This window comes from Drosophila serrata, unplaced genomic scaffold (genome assembly GCF_035046125.1).
Source record: "Drosophila serrata isolate PLE 108 unplaced genomic scaffold, ASM3504612v1 contig_276, whole genome shotgun sequence".
Lineage (NCBI taxonomy): Eukaryota > Metazoa > Arthropoda > Insecta > Diptera > Drosophilidae > Drosophila > Drosophila serrata.
In genome coordinates, this window is record NW_028257174.1 from 10,606,906 (window position 1) to 10,628,932 (window position 22,027).

Sequence of the window (22,027 nt, forward strand, 5' to 3'; positions counted from 1 at the left end):
ACGAAATACGCTCATTACAAAAGCTTTAAATGCATACAAAATGAGCGTTTTGTTTCAAAGCTGTTATTTATTTAGCTCCTCGTTTCCCTCCCTTGGAAGGCATATAAATTGTTTACTTACTGAAAATGGAATTGTTTACAATTTAGTAGAATTTTATGGCAGTCAAGGTATAGGATGTCAGACTTCTGGGGAAAATATTAAATATAACTCCATAGCTGAGAGCCGTGACATAGTGTTTTCAGTCGTAGTAAGTTATATATTGGATTGGTTCAACAATAAAGAAAAGCTTTTAATTGTTTCTTTATGATTTCAAGCTAATTTGCACATCAATGGGAGATTTATAAAGTGTTAGAAGAGAGTTATGTTTATATATAAGATTAAAATATTATATTTCTTAACCTTTTTTTGGGAAAATTAACGTTTAAGTTCATAGTATTTAAGCTTTAAAGACTCTTCTGTTATTTTTAGGTTTTCTTCTTTTAATTATGAACTTTATTTGAGGTGTATCTTTATTATTTTTTAATAGAGTTCTTTAATAAAGTTTATAGTTGGCCAACTAATAAACATCATATTTTCTTATATACTTTTCCTTTTAATAACATCGTTGTGGTGTTTTTATTTAGTAGAGTATCTTATATCCTTTTACTTCATAATTTTCTCATAAATCTATTCCTATTATTTTTGGGTTTTAATGCTGTTTCTTTATAATATAATTTATACTGCTTTTTTAGCTATTTCTCTTCTTATGAACAAGTTTATTAAGGCAGTTTTTTGTACTTTAATAGAGTATCTCTTGTGTCGCTGCTTTCCAGCCTTTGTTTGGGTTTCAGATAGCTTTGTTTACCATTTTCCCCAATGGGCTCGCCTCTCTCATTAACAAAATGTGATACAAGAGCCGGTCTAAACAACAAACAGATTGAATTGAAGAGGAAATATTCGAGGCATGAAATATCAGTATCAATAACACTAGCCGGTTAACGAGGCTGTCGATCGGGGCGATCTCATGGGTTTATCAATATATATTGCTTTGTATATTTATATTTCAGCTGCTTCTCCGATTCGGTAATTTATTGAATTTGTGTTAAGGTTAAATAGCAGCGTGAAATTGAAATGAATTGTGTGATATTAAGTCAAATGATAGCCGTTTGAGATGCGGATAAAGGGAGGTGGGGAATGGGGAATCTCAGGCGACAATCTTTGACTCTCGGGAACGGGAACGGGAACGGGAGCGTGTTGTCTTTATCGCTCGGCCTCGTTCTGGCCTCTGGGCCTCGCACTGCCGATAAACCCGAGCCCGACTTTAAATTGAATGATAAGCACGCCTCAGTTGGGGCTGCCAGACCAAGACCCAGAATCCGGAATCTCTGGTGATGATCGGTCTTAATAATGGTCGACGGATGGGCAATGGGCTTCAGGCTCAATTGGGGCCGAAGGTGATTTTGTCGCCAAGGCGAATTCGATCGAATATTGTGGCCACCCAATTGATTCACTCTATAAATCAATTGATATGGTCTACGCAGTGAGAAAATATGACAAAAAAGGGGGTACTTTTAATACAAAAATTATAGTTTTGTGAAGACTATGAAAGGAAAACTAACAAAAAGTCCAATTTATTGGTCTAAAAACTTTAAAATGCCTCAAGTAAAAGTGCTTTCAAGTTTGTAAATTGTTATTTTGTTTAGAAATAAATATTTTTTGTGCATATTCAGTGTATTTTTGAGAGTGGCACTTGTCAATTGAAATGCATGTGGGTCAGTTGCAGCTGCCATTGGCGACGGCAATGGTTCCAATCAGCGAACAACAAGTGTCCCTTTAATCAATCTGCACAATTGCATTGGCGTCACAGCAATCGAAATGCGATATGCAGTCCAAAGGCTATCTGCCAGATACTGTATCATTATCTGTATCTGTATCTGCATGTGTATCTATCTGCCGACAAGGCAGATCGCATTGACCAAGGTCAGTAGTATTGGAGTGGTTAGACCAGATCCAAGATACGCACTTCAATATATGCAGGTTATAGTATCCATTCGGTAGCTCTCACTTTCTGTAGCAGAACGCCAAAGGCCTAAGAAACTACGTGGCTGAAAAACTGACTACATGCAACTATCCAGCGAGCAAACAAAGCCACCAACAAACAACAGGCAGCAAACTGGCAAACAAACATCCAACTGAAGGAGACACAATGCGATGACGACAGTCGTCCAGGACAGCGACGCCGACGCAGACCGCCAACGATATCAGCAGCCGTAGGCAAATATAACGCACCAACCCGAAAAAAAGAGAGAAATAAAAATAAGAGGCAAGAAATAGAGCCTTTGAAGAGTGTTAAGACATTAAAATACCCGGTACTTGCTAGTATGATCAAGAAAGATACGTGAAAATTATCGTAAATATCGAAAACTATGGTTGAATGTTACCGAAAATAATTGTAAATTGTATCGAAGGTTTATTAAGGTCCTTCAATATATTAAACACAGTGCTGAGCCTTGAAATGTATATAAGAAAGAGTTGGTAACATATACTAGGAACAATAAATGAAAAATTCATAAAATAAAGTTATCAATAACAAGCTATTATAATAAATAAATAGATATTATTAATATACATTTCAAAACTCTCTTTTTGAAACCACATTTTCCCATTTTAAAATTGTTCTGATTAAAGATCAGATCATATTTAAGATCACTGGGTATGTAGAGGAGTCCATGGAGGAAACATTTGCGTGTGCAGCGCATGGCAACCGAGTTGCGAGTAAGAAGTGGCACCAACTTGCTGAAATCTTGAGGCAGCCGCGGAAGGAGGCAAAACTGGATGAGGGACAGCAGGAGGATGGACGGATGGATGCCTTGTTTATGAATACGCGGGCATTGTCTGAATGTGATGCAGACATGCCACGACCAGGAAGAGGTGGAGCAGAGGCGATGAAGAGTGGAATTGGCTGGCCAAAAAAAAAAACAAATCAACTCGAAACAGCAAATATAGATACATTGCCGGGCACAGATACAGAGATACATCTACAGATACAAGCAGATACAGATACAGATACATCTACGGCATCCAGAGGCCGAGTGTTTGGAAACTAAACAAGAAAATATTGACAAATAGATTAAAACTTATTAAGGGAGCTACAGAGGCTGGCGCAAAAATTGAGGGAACCCTGAGCGAGCTATGGAAAGATGGAAAAAAATGTGGCATGTAGCCATGTTGCCATGTAGCATTCAGCATGCGGCATGTCGCGTGGGGTGACATGTTGCCCTGTTGCCCGATCTGCTGTCTGCCACAACACGTGCAGGCAACAGGCTCTAGGCTACAGGCAACATATACTAGGCCAACATTTTAATTACACCGGGAAAAATATACGATTTTGATTAAGTTCTTACTCTGGGTTATTACTAAGCTTTTATTTATAGCTTTTATTATTCACATTTCGAAGAATATGATATATAAGTTTACTTGATTTGAAAAGTACATGTTTTCGTAGAGAACTGACCTCTGGTTTATTATACAATGTCATTGTAATTCCATCTACCAAATGCTGATTAAGAATATTATCTTCTCCTCAAAATTTATTTAAGATTTTATTTAAAATTTCATAAAAAATATCTGGTAGCTAGAATATCAGATATTCTCTTTGTTCTGTGTACTGACAGTGCCCTGCCACTTGGTATGGGATTGGGGCAGGTTCAGCCACGCACACTCATTGCCAATATTTGCCATCAAATATGGTCGAAATCTATATTTAGCCGCTGACGATCCGCCGATCGATCGGTAGATCGGTCGATCGACAGGCCCCAGAGATCTCATCCGATCGTCTTCCTTCAGGCTTGGCCTCGAACCCAAAACCGGAGCGTTGCGATCTCTGGTAACTGGCTTTCTATTGGAACAGTTGGCCACAGCGGTTAGCGTAAACAGCCGAAAGCAAAACAAAGCTGAAACAAAAACAAAGAGTGCGACTTGGGTAACTATTTTTATTGTTGTTGTTATTTTATTTATTGGTATTTTATTTTGGCTGCTGCGCCCACATGGATTCGGTGCTAAATGATCGGCAAACCGATCGATCGATCCAACGATGCAGCAGCGCATTAGTCAAAGCTGACTTTATTTTGGACTGCGAAACCGATGCGAATAATTGTGTTTCGTGTGGGAGGTGGCAAAGGCCGTTTGGAATCCGGCTGAGATCATGCCCTCCGGTGGCTAAGGGCTACCGAACACTGGTCTGTATTGGGCCACATAATGATCACCAAATAGTTAATAAATGATGATCTGGAATCCACTGAGATCACTCAATCAACTGGACCATGTCTTGTATTATTTAATCAGGGATTATCATTTGAGATGGGCCATAGAATAACAGCTTTAATCGACAGATACATCATCATACCAACTATTTGTGGGAAAATACTTATATTTAAATTTTCATTGAGATAAGCCTGAAGTCTGAAGCTGAAAAAAATATATATAAATATGTCTGGATTAGCTAGTTCCAGCGGAGATCATTAGCGGAGTAAACAACCGGCGATCGCTATCGCAACGAAGACAGCGATTGACGGGAACAGGCTGGCACAGGTAACACTACCTGGGACTGACCAGGCGGAGCAACCCATTGATAAGGCTGGCTGGCTGCCATAACATATAGTGGACGACTATCTAGAGCTAATAAGTACGACAACCGCAAATTGCATGAGAAATTCCATATCGCCACGCAGAGCGTTGAGGTGCGGGGCGGTTTCAAGGGGTGGGACAGGTAGAGGTAGTGAGACACAGGTAATGACAGTAAACATTCTCAGCTATCAGCAATCTGCTGCTGTTGCCGCTGCACGCACAGTGTGAGAAATTAAGGGTAAGGTTAAAAGTGACATTAAAAGCAAAGGAAACTTACAGAAAACCTTAGTTTGATTCCTTAAATCATTTACAAAATGTTGTAAAACAAAGGTATTAACATAACCTTTAGGGGATGACAGTATTATTCTAAAATAATAATTATTTTAGTGAAATTAATTCTGAAATCATACTAATAATTAAATTGAAACGATTATGAAAAACCTTAGTTGGGAATTCTAGTATCACCGCTTAAAGATTATTATATTGGGTCAGCAGAAATATTTATTACTAAATATTCCGAAACAGCTTAATATTTCTTAAAGGATTTGAATATTTTAATAATTTAAAAAAAATAATTTAGTTAGGAAATTAACTTGTTTAATTTTTCCTACACTTTGTAACCTGAAATTTCGCTCTGTGTAACCGCAGTGAGGTAATGGTCGCTATTCTCGAGGTGGCATCGCTTTTGGTTTCGCTTATGGTTTCATGTTTGGATTTGGGTTTTAGGTTCTTGGTTTTCGTTACTCGGTTTTGGCATGCGATAAGAGACCCGAGAGAGAGAGCGAGAGAGAGGGATAGAGTTTAAGCCATCTTTTGTGGTCTATTGCCAGAGAGTGCAGGAACATTAACTGATTAGCAATTTTGAGCAATTGGCGGCAATCCACACAAATTATCAAAATTTCTGCTGTTTATCATCAGGTGTGCGATAGCAGAGGGTTTCGGCGGGGAGAAATAAGAGGAAATGACAACCACAGCAAGAATGCGTACGATGAGGTGGGTGGGAAGGAAGAGAAGGGGGGGAAGGAGGAGAAGAAGGTGAATGCGAATGCCTGGCCGATTAGCAATCCACTGTCAAAACGCATTGAAAGCGAAAGACGATACAAAAGGGAATGCGGCCCAAAAGGTGCAATGTACTGTACGTTTTAAAGGCAGGGAGTCAGTGGAGACTCTGAGAGGGAGCGAGAGAGCGTAGAGAACAAGGCAAGAAGAGAGCCTAACACTTGCAGAAAAACCAAGTCCTATCTTTGGGGACATCTCCATAATATATTTATATATATAATAAATATATCCAAAAACAAATACAAAATCAAAAAATTCCTTCTGGTTGATGACAAATCGCTAACTCGTTTTATATATTTATTTTAAAAATGATCTTTGCTAATTTTAAATAAAATATGTATATAATTAATAAAGTCAATTTGTTGTACTTGTATTGTACTTGTAATTTTGCATTTTATAAAGCACAAGACTATTTTTATTTTTTTGAGTGCAGAGAGGAGAGCAGTCATGTAAAGTTGTGGGCGCGACAACGTCCGCGTTGTCAATTTCTCGATTTTGCCGGTAAAGCAAAGGGACCGCGTGCAAAAATAAAAGACAACAAGAACTACACCAACATAAAAAAAACAATACGAATAAAATAAGAAAAGAAGTTCTGCGCTCGTTGAACTTGAACTTGCCAGAAGGGGTGAACGATTCATAGGGATGGGGAAGAGGGTCAAAAGGAGAAGGAAGCTGATCGGGCTTAAGTGAAATTACCTCCGTCCAATGTCCACTCCAGAGAACTGTAGAGAGCTTTCCGAGCTCCCTCCAGCGAACTCCCAGGGAAAAGGCGCTTCTTCTGCTGCCGCTCCAATCGAAATCGCTTGCGATCACGGATCACTCACTCGCACTTCACTTTTCGCACTTTACTTATTTTTTGCTTCTCACTCGGCACACAGCAGCTCCCTGCCGCTGCCGCTGCTGCTGTTGTTGTTATTAAACAATTAAAAATAAATAATAATGGAGTGCAAAAAAAAAAAAATACTATATATATAGGAGGGCATGAAAAAAAAAGAACGAGTTAAGGAACAGAAGTGTGTTTAATTGAGCGCGACACGCAGCGATCTTGTGCGACACATTTGCAACGGCGTCTACGACTACGACTACGTCTACGAAAAGCTAATGACGGCTTTTCGGATTTGGTTTCGGTTTCAGTTACGTTTACTTTACGTTTACGTTACAGTTTCCCCGACGATCGTCCGATCCGTGCCGACTGTGGCCGAGTGCGAACTCGAACTGAAGCCGCCGTTGCCGTCGTGCGACGAAGCGCCGATGCCGAGCAGCACCAGCAACTACACTGTGCGATAATAACAGCAGCAGCACCAGCAACAGCAACAAAACCAAAAAAAAAAAAATACAATTACAAAAGCCGGAGCGCAAAAAGAAACACGATTTTGTATTTATTTATTTTTGAAATTTTAGTTCGCAGCTTAAAATGTTGTGAAGAAGTCATTTGCGACCCTATAATATATATTCTTGAATTTCAAAATTTATAAGGGGTTACCATCGCTAAAATTGTCAAACAAATTTATACAAATTTTAATTTTGTAGAATTATTTTAATTTAGTAAGCAGATTTAATGACCTTATCAAAACTAACATAAGAAAGCTCTTTGCATTAAAATACATTAATGTTTGGCTTGGTTATGGTTTTTTTAAACTTTAATTTTCTTCAAATATTATCGTATAAAAAATTATACAAATAAATATTGAATTAAAAAATTCACGAAATAAAGCTAGACTCTGGAAGAAGACACCAAAGACAAACGTAATAAAAAAGGCGAAGAAAATCTTTGCTGATGGTTTATAATTGCTCTTTGTGTGATATAGTTTTTGTCTAAGAAGGTCAGAACATAATCAATAATAATAATCATTTAAAAGAATTATTCCTTCGGAATTGTCTCGTTCTCCAATCGAGCTATATTCTAATCTTCGATTGGTATATCGCCATTGCCTGCGTCTCCGCCTTCACCTGCAGCTACACCGGCACCTGCACCACCTCCTGCACCTCCTCCTGCACCGCCACCTGCACCTCCTCCTGCACCTCCTCCTGCACCTCTTCCTGCACCGCCACCGCCATGGCCTTGGGCTTCCTCCTGAGCCAGTGCCATTGCCATTTTCCTGGATTCTGGCCATGGTGGTGGCACGCGCTTGAGGACATTGCGGAAGTAGAGTTCCGCTGCCATGACATTGAAGACTTTCTTCACATTGTGCCCTGTCATGGCCGATGTCTCGACATAGGAGATTTGAAATTCATCTGCGAGGTAGGCTGCCTCCTCCTGGGTAACCTGGCGCGCCTCCAGCTCATCGCACTTGGTGCCCACGATCATGATATTGACCCCCTCGATGCAGTCTCTCACTAATCTCAATCCCCACACTGGCATGTTTTGGAAGCTGCTGCGAGATGTGGTATCAAAAACCAAGATGACTCCCTGTACTTTGCCACAAAGTTCTTCGTGAATGATACGGAAGCGGTCCTCGCCGGCGACGTCGAAAGTGGATAGAAGGATTTTCTTTCCAGCCAATCGGACGCTGCCATTTTTGAACTGAGTGATCGCAGGCGAGTAATAATCGGCGTCAAAGGTGCCCTCCATGGCACGGCTAAAGAGTGCGCTCTTGCCTACACCCGCGTCTCCTATGATGAGGATGGTGTAACTATAATCTTCCATTTTTCGTTGAAAAGTTTAGGAATTTCGTCCAGATAGATCCAGTTGGGGCAAGAAACTGACTCGGAATGAAATTAATAGTATAAGCAATGACTGAACTGAGTTGACACTAAAAGGTATGGCATGCTTATTCACCAAAAAGTGATATAGATTACATCTAAGTTGCCTGAAATGATTTTTACTATACTAAGGAGTTCTTTGTTTAGGAGATAAATACTCAACAAAAGCTGTCTTCATACTCCAGAAACTATTACTAAAATTCTCTACCTTTGGTCTTGGGTGAGTTTATTAAACTATTTCCCGGGAATCCAAAGAGACACTTACCATCCAGCTGTGACCAAGGGAAAGTACATAAAAATTAGCATTACTCCCGGCTTGCGTTGAGGTCAGAAGTTCAAAGTGCCAAAGAGCGGTAGAGAAGGAAACGAGAAGCTTAGGTAGGAAGCCATGGGTATACCCAGCTCCATAATGCCATCATAATCGTTAGGGCATCTGATGGCAATGGCAATAATGTTTGCTCCTGGTGATTAACGCAATTAAACAGGTGCTCAAAATGATGTTTCCAGTGGATTAGGCGAGGACAGGATGCAGGATACGCGGGCGCCAAGTTGGGGGATGAGGGATGGCAGTGCGTACATCCGCTAATAAGGGACACATTAGCAGCATGCGCCACGTTCGCATTAATTCTGGTCGGTGGATGAGGATGTTCCTGGGTGACTGGCTACTGGGAGTGGGGATTGGGGATTGGGAGATAACGTTAAAATTCCATTAGCCCGAAAGAGGGAGTCTTTGACCCGATGGATCCCTGGTCCGTGCTCAGGTGTGTTCTTCCCAACTTTATTTTTTTGTGTTATACCATTGTCCGTCAGCCGGGAGACATCGCTTGAGGGGCTTCAGTCTAGCTGGGCTCGTTTATGCTTATGCAATCCGCGCACCAAATGGTTCACATGACCTCCTCCTACTCCTACTCCTCCTCCTCTACACCTAATGAGCCACTTACTTGGTCTATTGTCCGGCTATTCATTCTCTGCGTTGAGAGTGAATGGGAAAAATTAAACTCACAATTTCCAAGCCATTAATGGGGCAAGGCGGCTTTAAAGAGGGGCGAGGCAGGAAAATAAAGCGAACAATTGTTACCCTGCAAAAAGACAGACTTAAAAAGAAGTTGATAGTTAGTTATATACTTAAATGTATTGGAATACTCATTAAACAAAAGGATCTTCTTTGGATATTCAATTTAACAGAAATAAAATTTATTAAATAAATATAAGCTCAAGCGAAGCAATATCTGTTATAAGATAACAGAAGTTAAAAATTTTGTAAAATAATAAATAAAAAAAAATGTAATTATATATGTATATAAAGAATTTCTTGCTTTAATACCCATTTACTAATAATTAAAAGCTGAAAAATGACCATAATTAAAGTACCTTCTTTAAATTAAAATATCTGCCTCAAGAAATTAGTTCTGCCACAGAAATCACAGAAACGACTAAGCAATACCCTTTTCTAGGTGATACCCTAAAGTTTTTATAGCCTTTACGGTTCAAGCTCTTTTTGGCATCGGTAAAACCCGCTAATTGAACGGCTTTTTGTTGTTGTTTTCGCTTTCATGTGCTTCATTTGTTATTCGTCCATCTTTTATTGTTAGAAAAACAAAAACAACAACAAAAAAAAACTAGGGGAGACGAGAAAAACATAAAAACAATAGCGGAAAAATAGTAATAATACAAAAAAAAGGAGGCAAAAGGCAAACTATTTAATGACAGTCGCGACGACAAACCCACACAGCCAGCAACCCAGAATCGGAATCTGACTCTCTTCAGACTCAGCATAGTTCAATGCTTTGCTACTGGGCCACCGGCCAGAAATAAGTACGTAACGTAAAGTGTATAAAAAATAAGTGTTGCGAGACACCAAAGCTGAGAATACCCTTCCTAAATAAACTTAAATCTTACTTGATATGGTAGGGTACAAAATAATATGAAAGTATCTATGCAAAACTATTTTAAAAAAGCATTTTTATTCCCTCTAAATGTTTCTTTAAATAAAAAGTAAAATCTATTTAAAAGGAAAAATCTATAAACAACTATTATTTGAATTTTCAACTTGCATAACTTAATTCAATTTCCAGGGAATTATAAATAAATAAGTAGTTAAGCCTTTTCGGGTCACTAATGCCTAAAGAATTTCTGCTCACGTTTGTAAGACCCTATGTCAAGGTATAATAAAAATAACATGGCAAAAATCTAGCTAAGCAGCTCTACAAAATAATAAAAAAAAAAAAATATATATATATACAAAACAAAACAAAAAAACTATAAACAAAACAAAGAACACGCCCCGCATTTGGGGACGAGCAAAAAGTAAACAGAAAAGCCATTAACGGTTACAGCAACAATAATAGCAACAATTGCGAGAAACAAGCACTTGGCAACATGCTGCTGCTGCTTTTGTTGTTGTTGTTCTGTACTCTTGTTGCACAAAAAAAAAAGGGAAACACTCTTAAAAATAAATAAGAACATTTTGGTATTATAATTTCACCAAAGAAGGGTATTAGGAACAGTTCTTAATCTACACAGGAACAAAAGTTAATAGTTTTCCCTAAAGAAATAATTCGAAAACATAAATAAACTTAAGAGTTTCATTGAAGATATTTAGCATTAAAAATTCCCTATGGTTCTTGTTGTTAAATCATATTGAAATCAGCTAATTCTTAAGTATTGCTTGGGGAATTTTGAAACAGTAAGGATTTTTCCAAAGAGAAATCTTTAAATAGAATCGATTTTGAGCAATCAATCAAGTTGGTTGGAAGATTTATGGACTTTAGGTAAAATCTATTATGCTATTTATTTATTTATTAATTTTAACTCAATATTTATATGATTTCCTTTCTCTTCTCCATATTTTTCTCAACGTGTGTCTTTCTTTGTTACTGTTTTTGTATTTCTTGCTGAATTCTGCATGGCAAAAACAATTACGATTTCGCAAACAAAGATAATTTGCGAATGAGATCGACGAACACGAGACAATGGCACACTACCAACATACTATATATAGTATATATTCTTTATCGACATAGGGGGATAGGGTGGCAAGAAAACCTGGAATACGACGAAGTGGAACATTTAGAATAGGGGGAGAAAAACAGAATCTACTACTTAATTGAACGTGTGTATGAGATCGCTAATCGTTAATCGGCAATTGTCGATCGATTTTCATTGGGAAGAGGTCAATATACAGGCAGCAAACAAACCAACAAATCAAGCGGCGCAAACACAAGTAACTCATAGTCTTTTAGACCAAGTTAAAGTCTCTGATGGATTTATTATGTCTATCTTGACTTCTTTGCTCTTCAGAATTAGAATAGTTGGGACTACGGGTTTGATTGCACAGAAATCATGAGAGTTTTATTGGAAGACCGAGGCTGTTCCATTAAGGTCTTTAAATTCTGTCTACATTTCTTCTTCCCCCCTCGTAATGTTCAATCAATTTCAAATATCAGTTCCATAGTTATTACAGGAATTTTTTAAGGTCAATGGCAACAGTTTCAATTTCGGTTTCATCAGTGCCAACTGTGACCCCTAAACTCAACCGTGAATTGGATCCAAAGGGGGCCTGACCCGACGTACTGACCTAGAAAAATGTGCGTTAAGAAAAATACAGAAAATCAAAGCCCGAGTCTCCGGACCCAGAAAGGGGTTTAATGAAAGCAAATCTGGTTTAAGACGTGACTTGTTTATTACGCCTAACGAACTTTCTATGCAAGGGCCAGTGCATCCCATTACCACTTACATTTACACTTGCAGGTAACCGAATTTTTCCGGAAACTTGACAAAAATTACAAAATTAGGTCAGAGAGTTACACATGCCAACGTTTTTACAAAACGTTATTGCAGCATGAATTTAAGCCGAAGTTTCCCTTTAATTTTCGCTTTGCCAAGCACTTTTCATTTTATTTTTTGTCACCTCTGCAAAGCTACAGTAAAATATTTCATAATAATGTTATAGCTGGCGATCTCACGATCAAATGAAATTATATTGATTGCTGATTGGGTGAAATTTAATACTAAAAGACAAATATGAAATGAGAGATACTTTAATAAATTTGTTTATGCAAATAGTGGAAGTTTTCTGGAATTCAAAGAAAACACGCTTCCATTTTTTTGAAATATATTTATGTACTGATTTTGTAGTTATGTAGTTATATACAAACATTTGAGCAATTGGGCTTAAAAAATCTGTAGTTTTTAGGTCTATATTTGATTCTATCAAAAGCATAAGTACATTTTTTATTAGTATCCACTGCCACATCATAAGATATTCCGCCTTCTATATTTACACTCGCTGACGATGGGTTTTCCCGGGGTATAGTTTCTTCTTCTTTTATTTTCCTTATCCAATGATCACCTGCACTTTCACACGTAGTAAAAACTCCGAGCAAAAAGTATCGGTTTGATACTTTATGTATATACTTTGTATTTCTATGTGGATCATAATTCCACACACTAAAATCTTTTGTATTTAAAGAAGAACTTAGAAATTCTCTTTATTCCTTGACATTAGTTGACCAAAACCGTCACCCCCCTTAGCCGCTTCCTTCCATGTGGCTTATTATCTCTCAACTTTCTCCTTCATAAACACTGCAATCAAATCGTTTCGCAATTGTCCGGCCACAATTTGTATGGGGGCTTACATTGATGTCTTTGAAGAGGCTATAAAAGTGGGCGGACTCCGCCACCTAATCAAAGGGCAATGTCCTCCAGCCTCACTTTAGATAGTGAGATGATGAGGCCACAGCCAGAATAAACATAATACAAGTGGATATTATTAAACTAAGAAAGTATATTTAAAAATCTACAATATATAGATTAACAAAACTATCAGTTTGTTTCCATCTTGTGGCCAGTGATGATATGGATTAAAAACAAGCAAGAAAGCTAACTCTGATAAGCCAAAGTTTATACATATATCCTCAAATCAAATAATTTTAATCAAAGAAAAACTTACAGGTGATAAACTATTTACAATATTTGTTAGCAGCAAAAGTTCCGCGTTTAATTTTGTAAAAATTGAGCCGAATTGACTTCGAGTCTAAAGAACTATTCAAAATACATATGTATAATAATTCGATTTTTAATTAAATTGAAAAGATTATTTTAAAATTGTCAAAAATTTCAACAATTCAATTTTCGTATTTTGAAAAACAATCAATATTAATTTTCATTACATTTATAATTACAATTTTACAATTATAGTTTTACATATACTGTTTAGCATTTTTCTCTACATTTATCGTTGGTTTCTATAGCAGCTATATAATATAGTAGTCCGATTTACATATATCAAAGAGAATAGCTAGAAGATGGTTTCCAAAGTTTCGTTTAGATATGTTCAAAGCTGACAGGAATGGCTGGATAAACTCGGCGGTTGATGCTAAGCAGAAATATATATACTTAATTGAGTCGGAAATGATTCCTTGATTGCGTTCCGAATCTCGGAATTTTAATACCCTGCAAATCTATATATAAAAAAATAGTGAAAATATATTACAAAAAAATGTTGCTTCCTTTTATTTCAGTTCTGTAGCAAACTACATTTTGTTTTTGAACTGAAAAGGAATAATTATGAAGTTGTTATAATTTAAGAAAAGAGTCTTAAATTCTATGTCAAAATGGGGTCATTTAAGAATTTTTACAAAACTAATATATATATAATATTCGCCAATATGACAAAAAGGCATTGGTGTATATCAAGATTTTAATAATAAATTAGACCTAGTTTAAATATGGTACACAATTAATGTGTGTTTTATGTGAGAGTGGTGATTTTCCATCTAGCGTTAATCCAAGTCATTTATGGATTATTTCCATTAAGGAAATTGGTGCGCTTAGAAAAAAAATGAAAACTTATATTATAAACAGAATAAATGTGTATTATGCATGTCAAGAGGTGTTATGAGAGTTCATCTTTGCGAACTTGGCGAAAAGGTACTTTAGCTTGATCGCCAGCACATCCTGGCTCTCTTCGGGCAAGCTGCCAATGGCCGTGGCCCAGTTTTTGAGCACCAGGCTCGGCTTGCACGTGGACATGTTGATCTCCGGCACAAATTTATTTGACATCATCTCCTCGGGTTGCTCCACGGCAACCGATTCATTCATTTGCTCCGGTGTGCGCACCGTGAGCTGGCTCTTGTTCTTTACCTGCTTAAAGATCTCATCCATATGTCGAAAATACTTATGGTTCATCGTACAGAGATTCTTTGGGTCCAGTATTTTAAGGAGGCGCATCTCTCGAAGTGCATACTGCAGACCCAAGCGGCATTCAGTCACTGCAAAGGAATAAGTTTTATACATATAGTAAATGGTTTACTTATTATTTGCTCTATGATACCTGTGATCTTGAGCTCCTTGGATACGCGCACCCAGGCCGTGCGCTTATTGATCGTATGAACCCGCTGGAAAGTGTGTGGATAGCGGCGCAGCATGCGGGTCAGTTCGAATACCTCGATGGTGGGCAGGGTATAGGTAGGACGCGATCCACTTGCTTTCGGTGGCCGCCTCACAATGCTACGCGAGCAAGAAGGCTGTGGCTCAGGCTCAGGCTCCGGCTTTGGCTCTGGCTCCGGCTCTGGCTCCGGCTCTGGCTCTCGCTCAGGCTCAGACACAGGCTCTGGCAACTCAGGTTCCTCTGTGATGATGTCTGGCGGTGCGTCTATTTCCCCTGAATCAATATCGATAACAGGTACAGGTACACTCACTGTTGCCTGGCTCGAAGCATTAGCGTTGTTAGGTTTTCCCAAGATACTAAGCTTGCCGGTAAGCAGACGCTTAGCCTCCTCCGAACACCAGGGCATAGGCTCCTTGGCGACACGTGCCAAAAGAGCCGAAGTCTTGCCCTTGTCGGTAGAATCAGAACTTGTCAATGCTTCAAACATGCTGCAACGTTTCACCTCGTCGAGGATTTTGTTGTGTACAATGTAGAAGTAGGGTTCCAGGGGATGGTAGCGAATATCGGCCAGGAACTTGAGCTGCTCTAGGGCCTGCCACCAGTTCTGCGGCCAGGGATTGTCAATGCCGCGCTCAAGATCCTCCATATATGTGCGAAAGGCAAACTTGAACATGGACCAAATGTCATGGTGATTGACTGCAAGGCAAGGCAAAGGCAATGTTGAAAACAAAAGCGAGATAAGATATAGAACAGGCAACACTTACGATCGGGAAACTTAATCTTGGCCTCACGCCACACCTCCTGGCGCTCCCTTTCGGTGTACAGGGGCGGTGATTTAACCACCTCGCCGGGCCGGGGCTTGCGCATCTCCCAGTACAAATGCTCGTGATGCCGGAAATGGCGTATGAGATCCGGTATCACCTCCCTATACTTCATCCAATCGTACTTGCGTGCAATCTCGTCAAACTTGCCAAACAAACGATTCGACTTCTCCCACACCTTTAGGTTGCCTTTGAACGGACGCATCAGCTCCGTCATGGGCGCAATTGAGGGGAAAAGACTCATGTTGTTGGCCAGGAAGTTCCAGCAAGCGCGCAGAGCCAACTCTAATTAAGGATTGGGATTTTAATAAAAATTCATTAATTAGAAATGGAGGTTGTCCCACTCACCTGGCATGTGAAATTTCTGGGAGATAACCTGCCAGAATTCATCGGACTGGGCCTTCAGCTGAGGACACTTATTATGCAGTTGAGGCACGGCCATTACCTCGCGAATTAATGTTGCCGTCCTCACCATATTAAGATTATAGTTACAGTTGAGGCCGCCACCCCAGATGCGTAGCGAGTTTCCGGCACTGGCACTGTACACCAGGTTCACATTGATGGCATTCATGAATATGCCACGAGGGCTCTGTCCAAAATCTGTTGATATGGACTTTGAGGTGGATGGTGCATCGTCTGGGTCTACGGAGGGAACTTCTATGATGACTGGGGAAGCAGATCTGGTCACTGGCGGAGGTGCCGAAGTCACTGGAGGAGCTGCTGAGGTCACTGGAGGAGCAGCTGAGGTCGCTGGGGGAGGTGCTGAGGTCGCTGGGGGAGCTGCTGAGGTCGCTGGGGGAGCTGCTGAGGTCGCTGGGCGAGCTGCTGCGGTCACTATGGGAGCTGCTGAGGTCGCTGGGCGAGCTGCTGAGGTCACTGAAGCAATTGTTGGTGTCTGTGATGTGGCATCAGATGTCCTTATTACTATTCTGTTTGATTTGGTGGCAGATAGCACTACCGGTGGCAAGGAAATTCCACTTCCTCTTAATATTGTGGGTGCCTTAGGTGGTGCTTTTGATCCAGAGGATGTTGTAGCAACTTCTGGATATTTTATGGCTCCACCTACTACAGCTCCGGATACCACTCGAACTCCTGCTCCCGTTCCTGCTGATTTTCCAGGTGCTCCTGCAGCTGCTCCTGCAACTGCTCCTCCTCCTGCAGTTCCTATTCCTCTGCCTGTATCAGGTTTAGCAGCTCCTCCTCTGGCTGCTGATACTGACAGAGTTTTCCCAATGTCGTTTTCGCTTATCAGCACCGGCTGATGGATCCTAACCATTGGTGCTGCCATCTCCGGAGGTTTCGGTAAAAGCTTGGGCAATTTTGGACGTGTTGGTGCTGATGTTGTTCCTGGTCCAGCTGCTGGTTGTACCCTCACAAGCGAAATCGATGATCCCAGTGACGCCGACGATGATGAGCCATTTCGTTGCATTGAAACAACTGCCGCCGCCGGTGGGGTTATGGCTCGTATCATGGATGTGGGTAGGGTTATCGGGATGTTGGGCAGGGGCGCATTCATTTTGGGGCGCATAGATATTTGTGGGGCAGGACGTTGAACCAATGAATGCATTGCATTGGGTGCCTGATTCGCTGGAGGCGCCCCTGGTGCCGGTTTACTTATATTCTTGATAGGGTTTAGAAGCTTTGGGGGAGGACGGGGCACGGCAGACACCTTTACGTTGCCCTGGGACGTGGAAATCACAAAAGGCATCGGATGGTCAGTGGCAGTACTGGAGCTGCTGCTTGTGGCAGCGGGTAAGGTGGAGGCACCAGCAGTGCTGCTTCTGGCATTGGGTAGGGATTGGCCACTACCAGTGGTGGTGGAGCTGTTGTTGGTGGCGGTGGTGGTGCTGCTGCTGCTATTGGTTTTCATCGAAGGCGGGTAGACAATGGCTATGGGGAAGCGTGGTGGTTCCGGCTGTGTGATCTTGGATGGCACTGTGACCTTAGCGGGAGGCTGTGTGACCTTAGCGGGAGGCTGTGTGACCTTAGCGGGAGGTGGTGTGACTTTTGCGGGAGGCGGAGTGACTTTAGCGGGAGCCGGTGTGACTTTTGCTGGAGGCGGAGTGACCTTAGCGGGAGGCGGTCCCATCTCGCCAGTTTCATCACCATTGTGCGGGCGCTTGTTGTTGGTTATTCGTTTGGCGGCACGGACGGCTGCCAAGCGGACTATGCCGTTGAGTACATTCTCGAAATACCATTTGTCCTGCAGCTGGTAGCCCGCCTGACGCATGGCTGTCAGCTCGGTGTGAAAGGAGCGAAGCAGCAGCCAAGTGACCTCACAGCGCTCGTAGCTTACGTCCACCGCCTGGCCCACCTTCTGCCACAGCTCATCGTAGATCGTCGGCTTTGTTCGCAATCGCTGGCAATCTTCGGTTATCTGGACCAGCTCGGGCATGGTACGCATCGCATTGATCAGGGCCAGGACGCTGCGGAAATTCTCGATGGGCTCGTACCAACTATTCTGCAGATACTTGGAGACCTGGCACACGGTGAGGCGCAGGCGCATCACATATTGTCGCATAAAGGCCATGCGATGGCACAGCTCCGAATCTCTGTTTGGGCGGTCGTTATGCCTCACGTCCCACTCGAAGCGGGTCAAGAGTATTAACCAATTCTTGATTAACTTGGTGGCCTTGTCGCGCAGCTCGTTGGATATGGAGCACCAGATGAGGCCACGGTGACGGAAGTTCGAGAACTGCGGATGATGTGCGTCATAGAGCTGTGGGTACGCTTTCACCGCCTCGATCAGGCAACGCTCCTCCATGGTGCAGCCGATTGCATCATCCACGAGATCCACATCGATGATATCCACCGGCGGCGGCTCCACGATCACGACTTCGGGCACTCCATCGCCCTCGTCCTCGCTCTCGCTCTCGCTGTCACTCACTTCGAGCTTCAGCAGCGGGAAGCGTGCCACATGCGGGTAAAGGAATAGCAGCTCCTCTTCATGCCGCAGGCAGGGACGACGGCGGGTCTTCACTCTTCGTTTCACCGCACTGCGGTGGAAGGCACGCAGGCGACGAACATGGCGCTGGTAACGGTAGCGCAGCTCCGACCAGGTCACCAAGCATTGGGTCAGTTCAATGTGTAGCTGGCTGGTGATGCGCTTCCACAGCTGCTCCTTGTAGGTGTCGTCATGGAACCGCGGATGCTGGCCGTCGTACAGAGCCGGATAGCGGCGCACCAAATTGATGAGGTTCCTCTCCTGCTCGCAGGCCTCCACGACGGTAATAGGGCCCTTGTCAGTTTCCAGTGATACTGGTGCCTCCTCCAGTCGCTCGACTGCAAGGGGAGAAGACAGTGTTCACAGAAGAAAGGAACAACAGAGTCATTAAAGGCTATCTGTCACACTCACCGGTTACGATCTGCGGACAAGCCACGCCCAGCAATCTGATCTCGTCCATAACGCCGCCGCCAGTCACTTGAGTCCTGATCCCGGTCGCTCCAGAAGCGTTGCGCAGGCAAATGCTTCGCCGCAGTTATTCAAATTACAGCTGTGCAAAACGAATAAAGCGCCGGCTGCCGACGCGCCCGGGAAGTATGGCCAGTATGGCTGAGCGGTTTTATGGTACGATTTAAAGGAGTTGCGGGTTTTCGCGACGCCAGAAATTTGGCAAATTGTTTGACATTAGATCTGTTCACAGTAGTATCGATACTATTGATGCATTATACTATCGGTAAGAGAGATGTGTATTTTTTTGTCATCCCTGCATGGCGGCCATGGCACAGTGTGATGGCGGCGTTGCCACCTCGTTGATTTGAAAGCCGATTGTTACGTATGTGGCAACGCTTAATTCTTTGGCAGTTACTTATGAATGTGTTAGTATATAAATTTAAATATATATATGCATTTATATAGGATATAAATCTTGGTTGGCACTCTCCAAATTTTCCCGATGGTTTTAGTTGCCGTCCAAGAGGTACCACTGTCACAATCGTTCTGAAGCGGTTCTACAATCAGCGCCCGTATTTATAGGGGACTAGGGGAGAAGTGAGAGGGAGATAGAGAGAGAGAGGCGAAGCTAGAGAGAGAGAAAGAGCTAGCTCCATCTTTATGCAGAGGAGAAGAGAAAGAGTGGGAGCCAGGGAGATAAATGGAGAGAAAGGTACAGAGAAAGAGGGAGAGAACGAGACATCAAGGGAGGGAGAGATTTAGAGAGAGAGACAGAAAAATAGAGTGAAATAAAGAATTACGATGGAAGAGAATTACAAATTGAGTATGATTATAAATTGAGATTGGGATACACTATACGGGGGGGTACATAGAGAGAGGGAGGCAGATCCGGAGAGCTCATTATGGGGAAACATCAAGTAATCATAGATAAGTAGATGAATAAATAAATCCTAAATCCTAATAAATCCAATCCTAGCTTCTATGGTTTTTATGGTATTTTAGTTCAACCACGATCTTTTCTTTGGTATTGAAATTGTACCCCACAAATAATGTTATCACTGTACTTCGACTAACGATCGATCGTTTAAAAAGTCGTTAGCCAATTTGTATATGTGGCCAAAACAAGTTACCAGTAATGTTGACTGCAGTTTTCTTTTATAAAAACCAGTTTTTAAATGCAGAATGCATGTAAATAATTTCATAATTATACATCAAATATTAATATATATATTAATATATACATAATATATAGATTTATGTATTTTTTATGTTATTTTAAACTGATTAAAATTAAGAACAGGCTTACTAAATGCCACAAGCAAAGTAGTTAATTGAATGAGCAATTCTAATCTGCGGGCGGGGAATGGGTGGTGGTCAAGCGGAGGCAAATAGAACGCAACCCAGTGACGTCGACATCAGCGTCGGGCGCATTATTTAGCCGGGTATTATTTTTAGACGCGCGAATAGAATGTATTAGATATTTGTGCAGTGACCAATTTGCGCTAGATGGACTCCGTGGCGCAACGGTAGCGCGTCTGACTCCAGATCAGAAGGTTGCGTGTTCAAATCACGTCGGGGTCAAAAGTCGAAGGGTATTTTTTTTGTTGTTCTTAAATATAATATTAAATATTCGGTTGCAAACATTTACGATCCTTTCAAAAGCCACGCTTAATTTGCCAAGTTATACACTTAAAGTAAACAAGAAATTGAGGTTGTATTGAAGACCACAGAAGGGAGAAAGAAATATAAAGAGAGAGATAGAAAGGATAGATTGAAGGCGAAGAAAAATTGGCCGATCTCTCCTAAACAGCTATATTTTATTAGATTTTTGATAAAATTATAATTTTACTTGGATACCATAAAAATTACATCTTAGAAAGTATACATATCTCAAGTTAAGTTTGGCGATCGGTTCAAAAACAGCTATATATATATATATATATATAAATGAATTTATTTATATAATGTAGTCCGATCAGGTTGTTGGACATGTTTAGATTGCATTTGTTGTTGATGAATATGTATACTTTATCAAAAGTATATCAAAATAAACAAATGTTTATTTAAAATAAATCGAAACGAAATTTGAAAAAGTAAAAAACTCAACCTTTATAAACTGTCATACACAAGGTTGAAAACATTGCGAAACCGGAATACAGCCAGCGCTGCCAGACTGAACCGTTTCAAATCCGTTAGACTTTATGTTTCCTCAAAGTCAGCTGCTTAAAAATATTTAATACGTTAATTTACAATGCAGTAAACAAAAATAATTATGTTTCGGTTACATTGCAACAAGTGCTACCATCTCCGCACCCATGAGCCCACCTTGGCGTTCCATCTGTCCCGATGCCACCATATAATATGTGCCAACTGCTTGGAGAGCTCATTAAAGGACCAGAAGAAGTGTCCACTTTGCAGTGCGGCACTGCAGACGATCCCCATCGACCGGAGCATGCCCAGCGGCATGGCCCAGTATTTCGAGGATCCAACTAGATTCCTGAAGTTGTATCAAAAGATCAGCAAGTTCCAGAGCGACCAGCGAAACTCGGACAACCTGGGCTTTTGGCGTCAGATGGAGCAGCAGCGTGACATGGAGCTGCAGTTGGAGGGCTACAACAAGATCGAGGCCCAACTGAATCAGCAACATAAGTTGGAGAAGCAACGCATTGCGGAGCTGCGTAGGTACTTAGCTTACCATGAGAAGGCGGCACCGAGCAGCAGCAGCCAAGGCAGCAGCGTTATGGAACTCCGAGGATCTAGGAACAACCAGAAGCGTTGTCTAAGACCAAGAACTCCATCCGTTACCACGACAACGGACAATTCGATGTCGGATGAGACGAAGGAGACGAACATTTTTCTGGACACCTCTGTCATGGATTTTGGGCCAAAGAAACACCATGATGACAAGAATTTTCATATTTAATAAGATCTTATGAATTAATCTAATGGATTTAAGCAAATATTACCAACATTTCCTTTGAATTTTCTTAATAAATAAGGGAAAAACTTTGGCAAAACCCATTAAAATCAAGAGATTTGAATTTTTGAAAAATC

General features: G+C 41.2%; 3 protein-coding genes, 1 non-coding gene and 1 pseudogene across 4 annotated transcripts in view; 2 read left to right on the plus strand and 3 right to left on the minus strand.

Moving 5' to 3' along the window:
• spri (Src homology 2 domain-containing protein sprint) overlaps window positions 1–6,881 on the minus strand; it is a 133,121-nt gene extending 126,240 nt beyond the window's left edge. Inside the window, exons 1-2 of the mRNA XM_020950128.2 lie at window positions 6,814–6,881; window positions 6,361–6,567 (exon numbers count right to left, since the gene is read on the minus strand). The gene's annotated coding sequence lies outside the window, so the exon portion shown is untranslated. The remainder of the gene's footprint in view (window positions 1–6,360; window positions 6,568–6,813) is intronic.
• A 686-nt stretch (window positions 6,882–7,567) lies between these two features.
• On the minus strand, window positions 7,568–8,311 carry LOC147643362 (uncharacterized). Its single transcript, XM_086835229.1, has one exon. It carries the CDS (start codon window positions 8,309–8,311, stop codon window positions 7,568–7,570), a length of 744 nt encoding a protein of 247 aa, XP_086691355.1.
• Window positions 8,312–13,853: 5,542 nt separating this feature from the next.
• Window positions 13,854–19,305, minus strand: Hmr (Hybrid male rescue). Its single transcript, XM_020949835.2, has 5 exons — window positions 18,935–19,305; window positions 15,928–18,861; window positions 15,523–15,864; window positions 14,702–15,454; window positions 13,854–14,639 (listed from the first exon to the last, which is right to left on the minus strand). The coding sequence occupies exons 1-5, from the start codon at window positions 18,981–18,983 to the stop codon at window positions 14,254–14,256; spliced, it is 4,464 nt and encodes a 1,487-aa protein (XP_020805494.2). The 5' UTR covers window positions 18,984–19,305; the 3' UTR covers window positions 13,854–14,253.
• A 1,177-nt stretch (window positions 19,306–20,482) lies between these two features.
• TRNAW-CCA (transfer RNA tryptophan (anticodon CCA)) lies at window positions 20,483–20,554 on the plus strand. Its single transcript has one exon. It is a non-coding gene; the product is annotated as a tRNA-Trp (tRNA).
• Window positions 20,555–21,170: 616 nt separating this feature from the next.
• LOC110182027 (RING finger protein nenya pseudogene) lies at window positions 21,171–21,929 on the plus strand (annotated as a pseudogene).
• The last annotated feature ends 98 nt before the right edge of the window (window positions 21,930–22,027 follow it).

Bases quoted from the DNA above. Each gene is read 5' to 3' on its own strand.
- LOC147643362 (XM_086835229.1), bottom strand. From the start codon at position 8,311: ATGGAAGATTATAGTTACACCATCCTCATCATAGGAGACGCGGGTGTA.
- Hmr (XM_020949835.2), bottom strand. From the start codon at position 18,983: ATGGACGAGATCAGATTGCTGGGCGTGGCTTGTCCGCAGATCGTAACC. The intron at 18,862-18,934 runs GTGAGTGTGACA...CTCCCCTTGCAG, and splicing joins TTGTCCGCAGATCGTAACCG to TCGAGCGACTGGAGGAGGCA. The intron at 15,865-15,927 runs GTGAGTGGGACA...ATCCTTAATTAG, and splicing joins CCAGAAATTTCACATGCCAG to AGTTGGCTCTGCGCGCTTGC.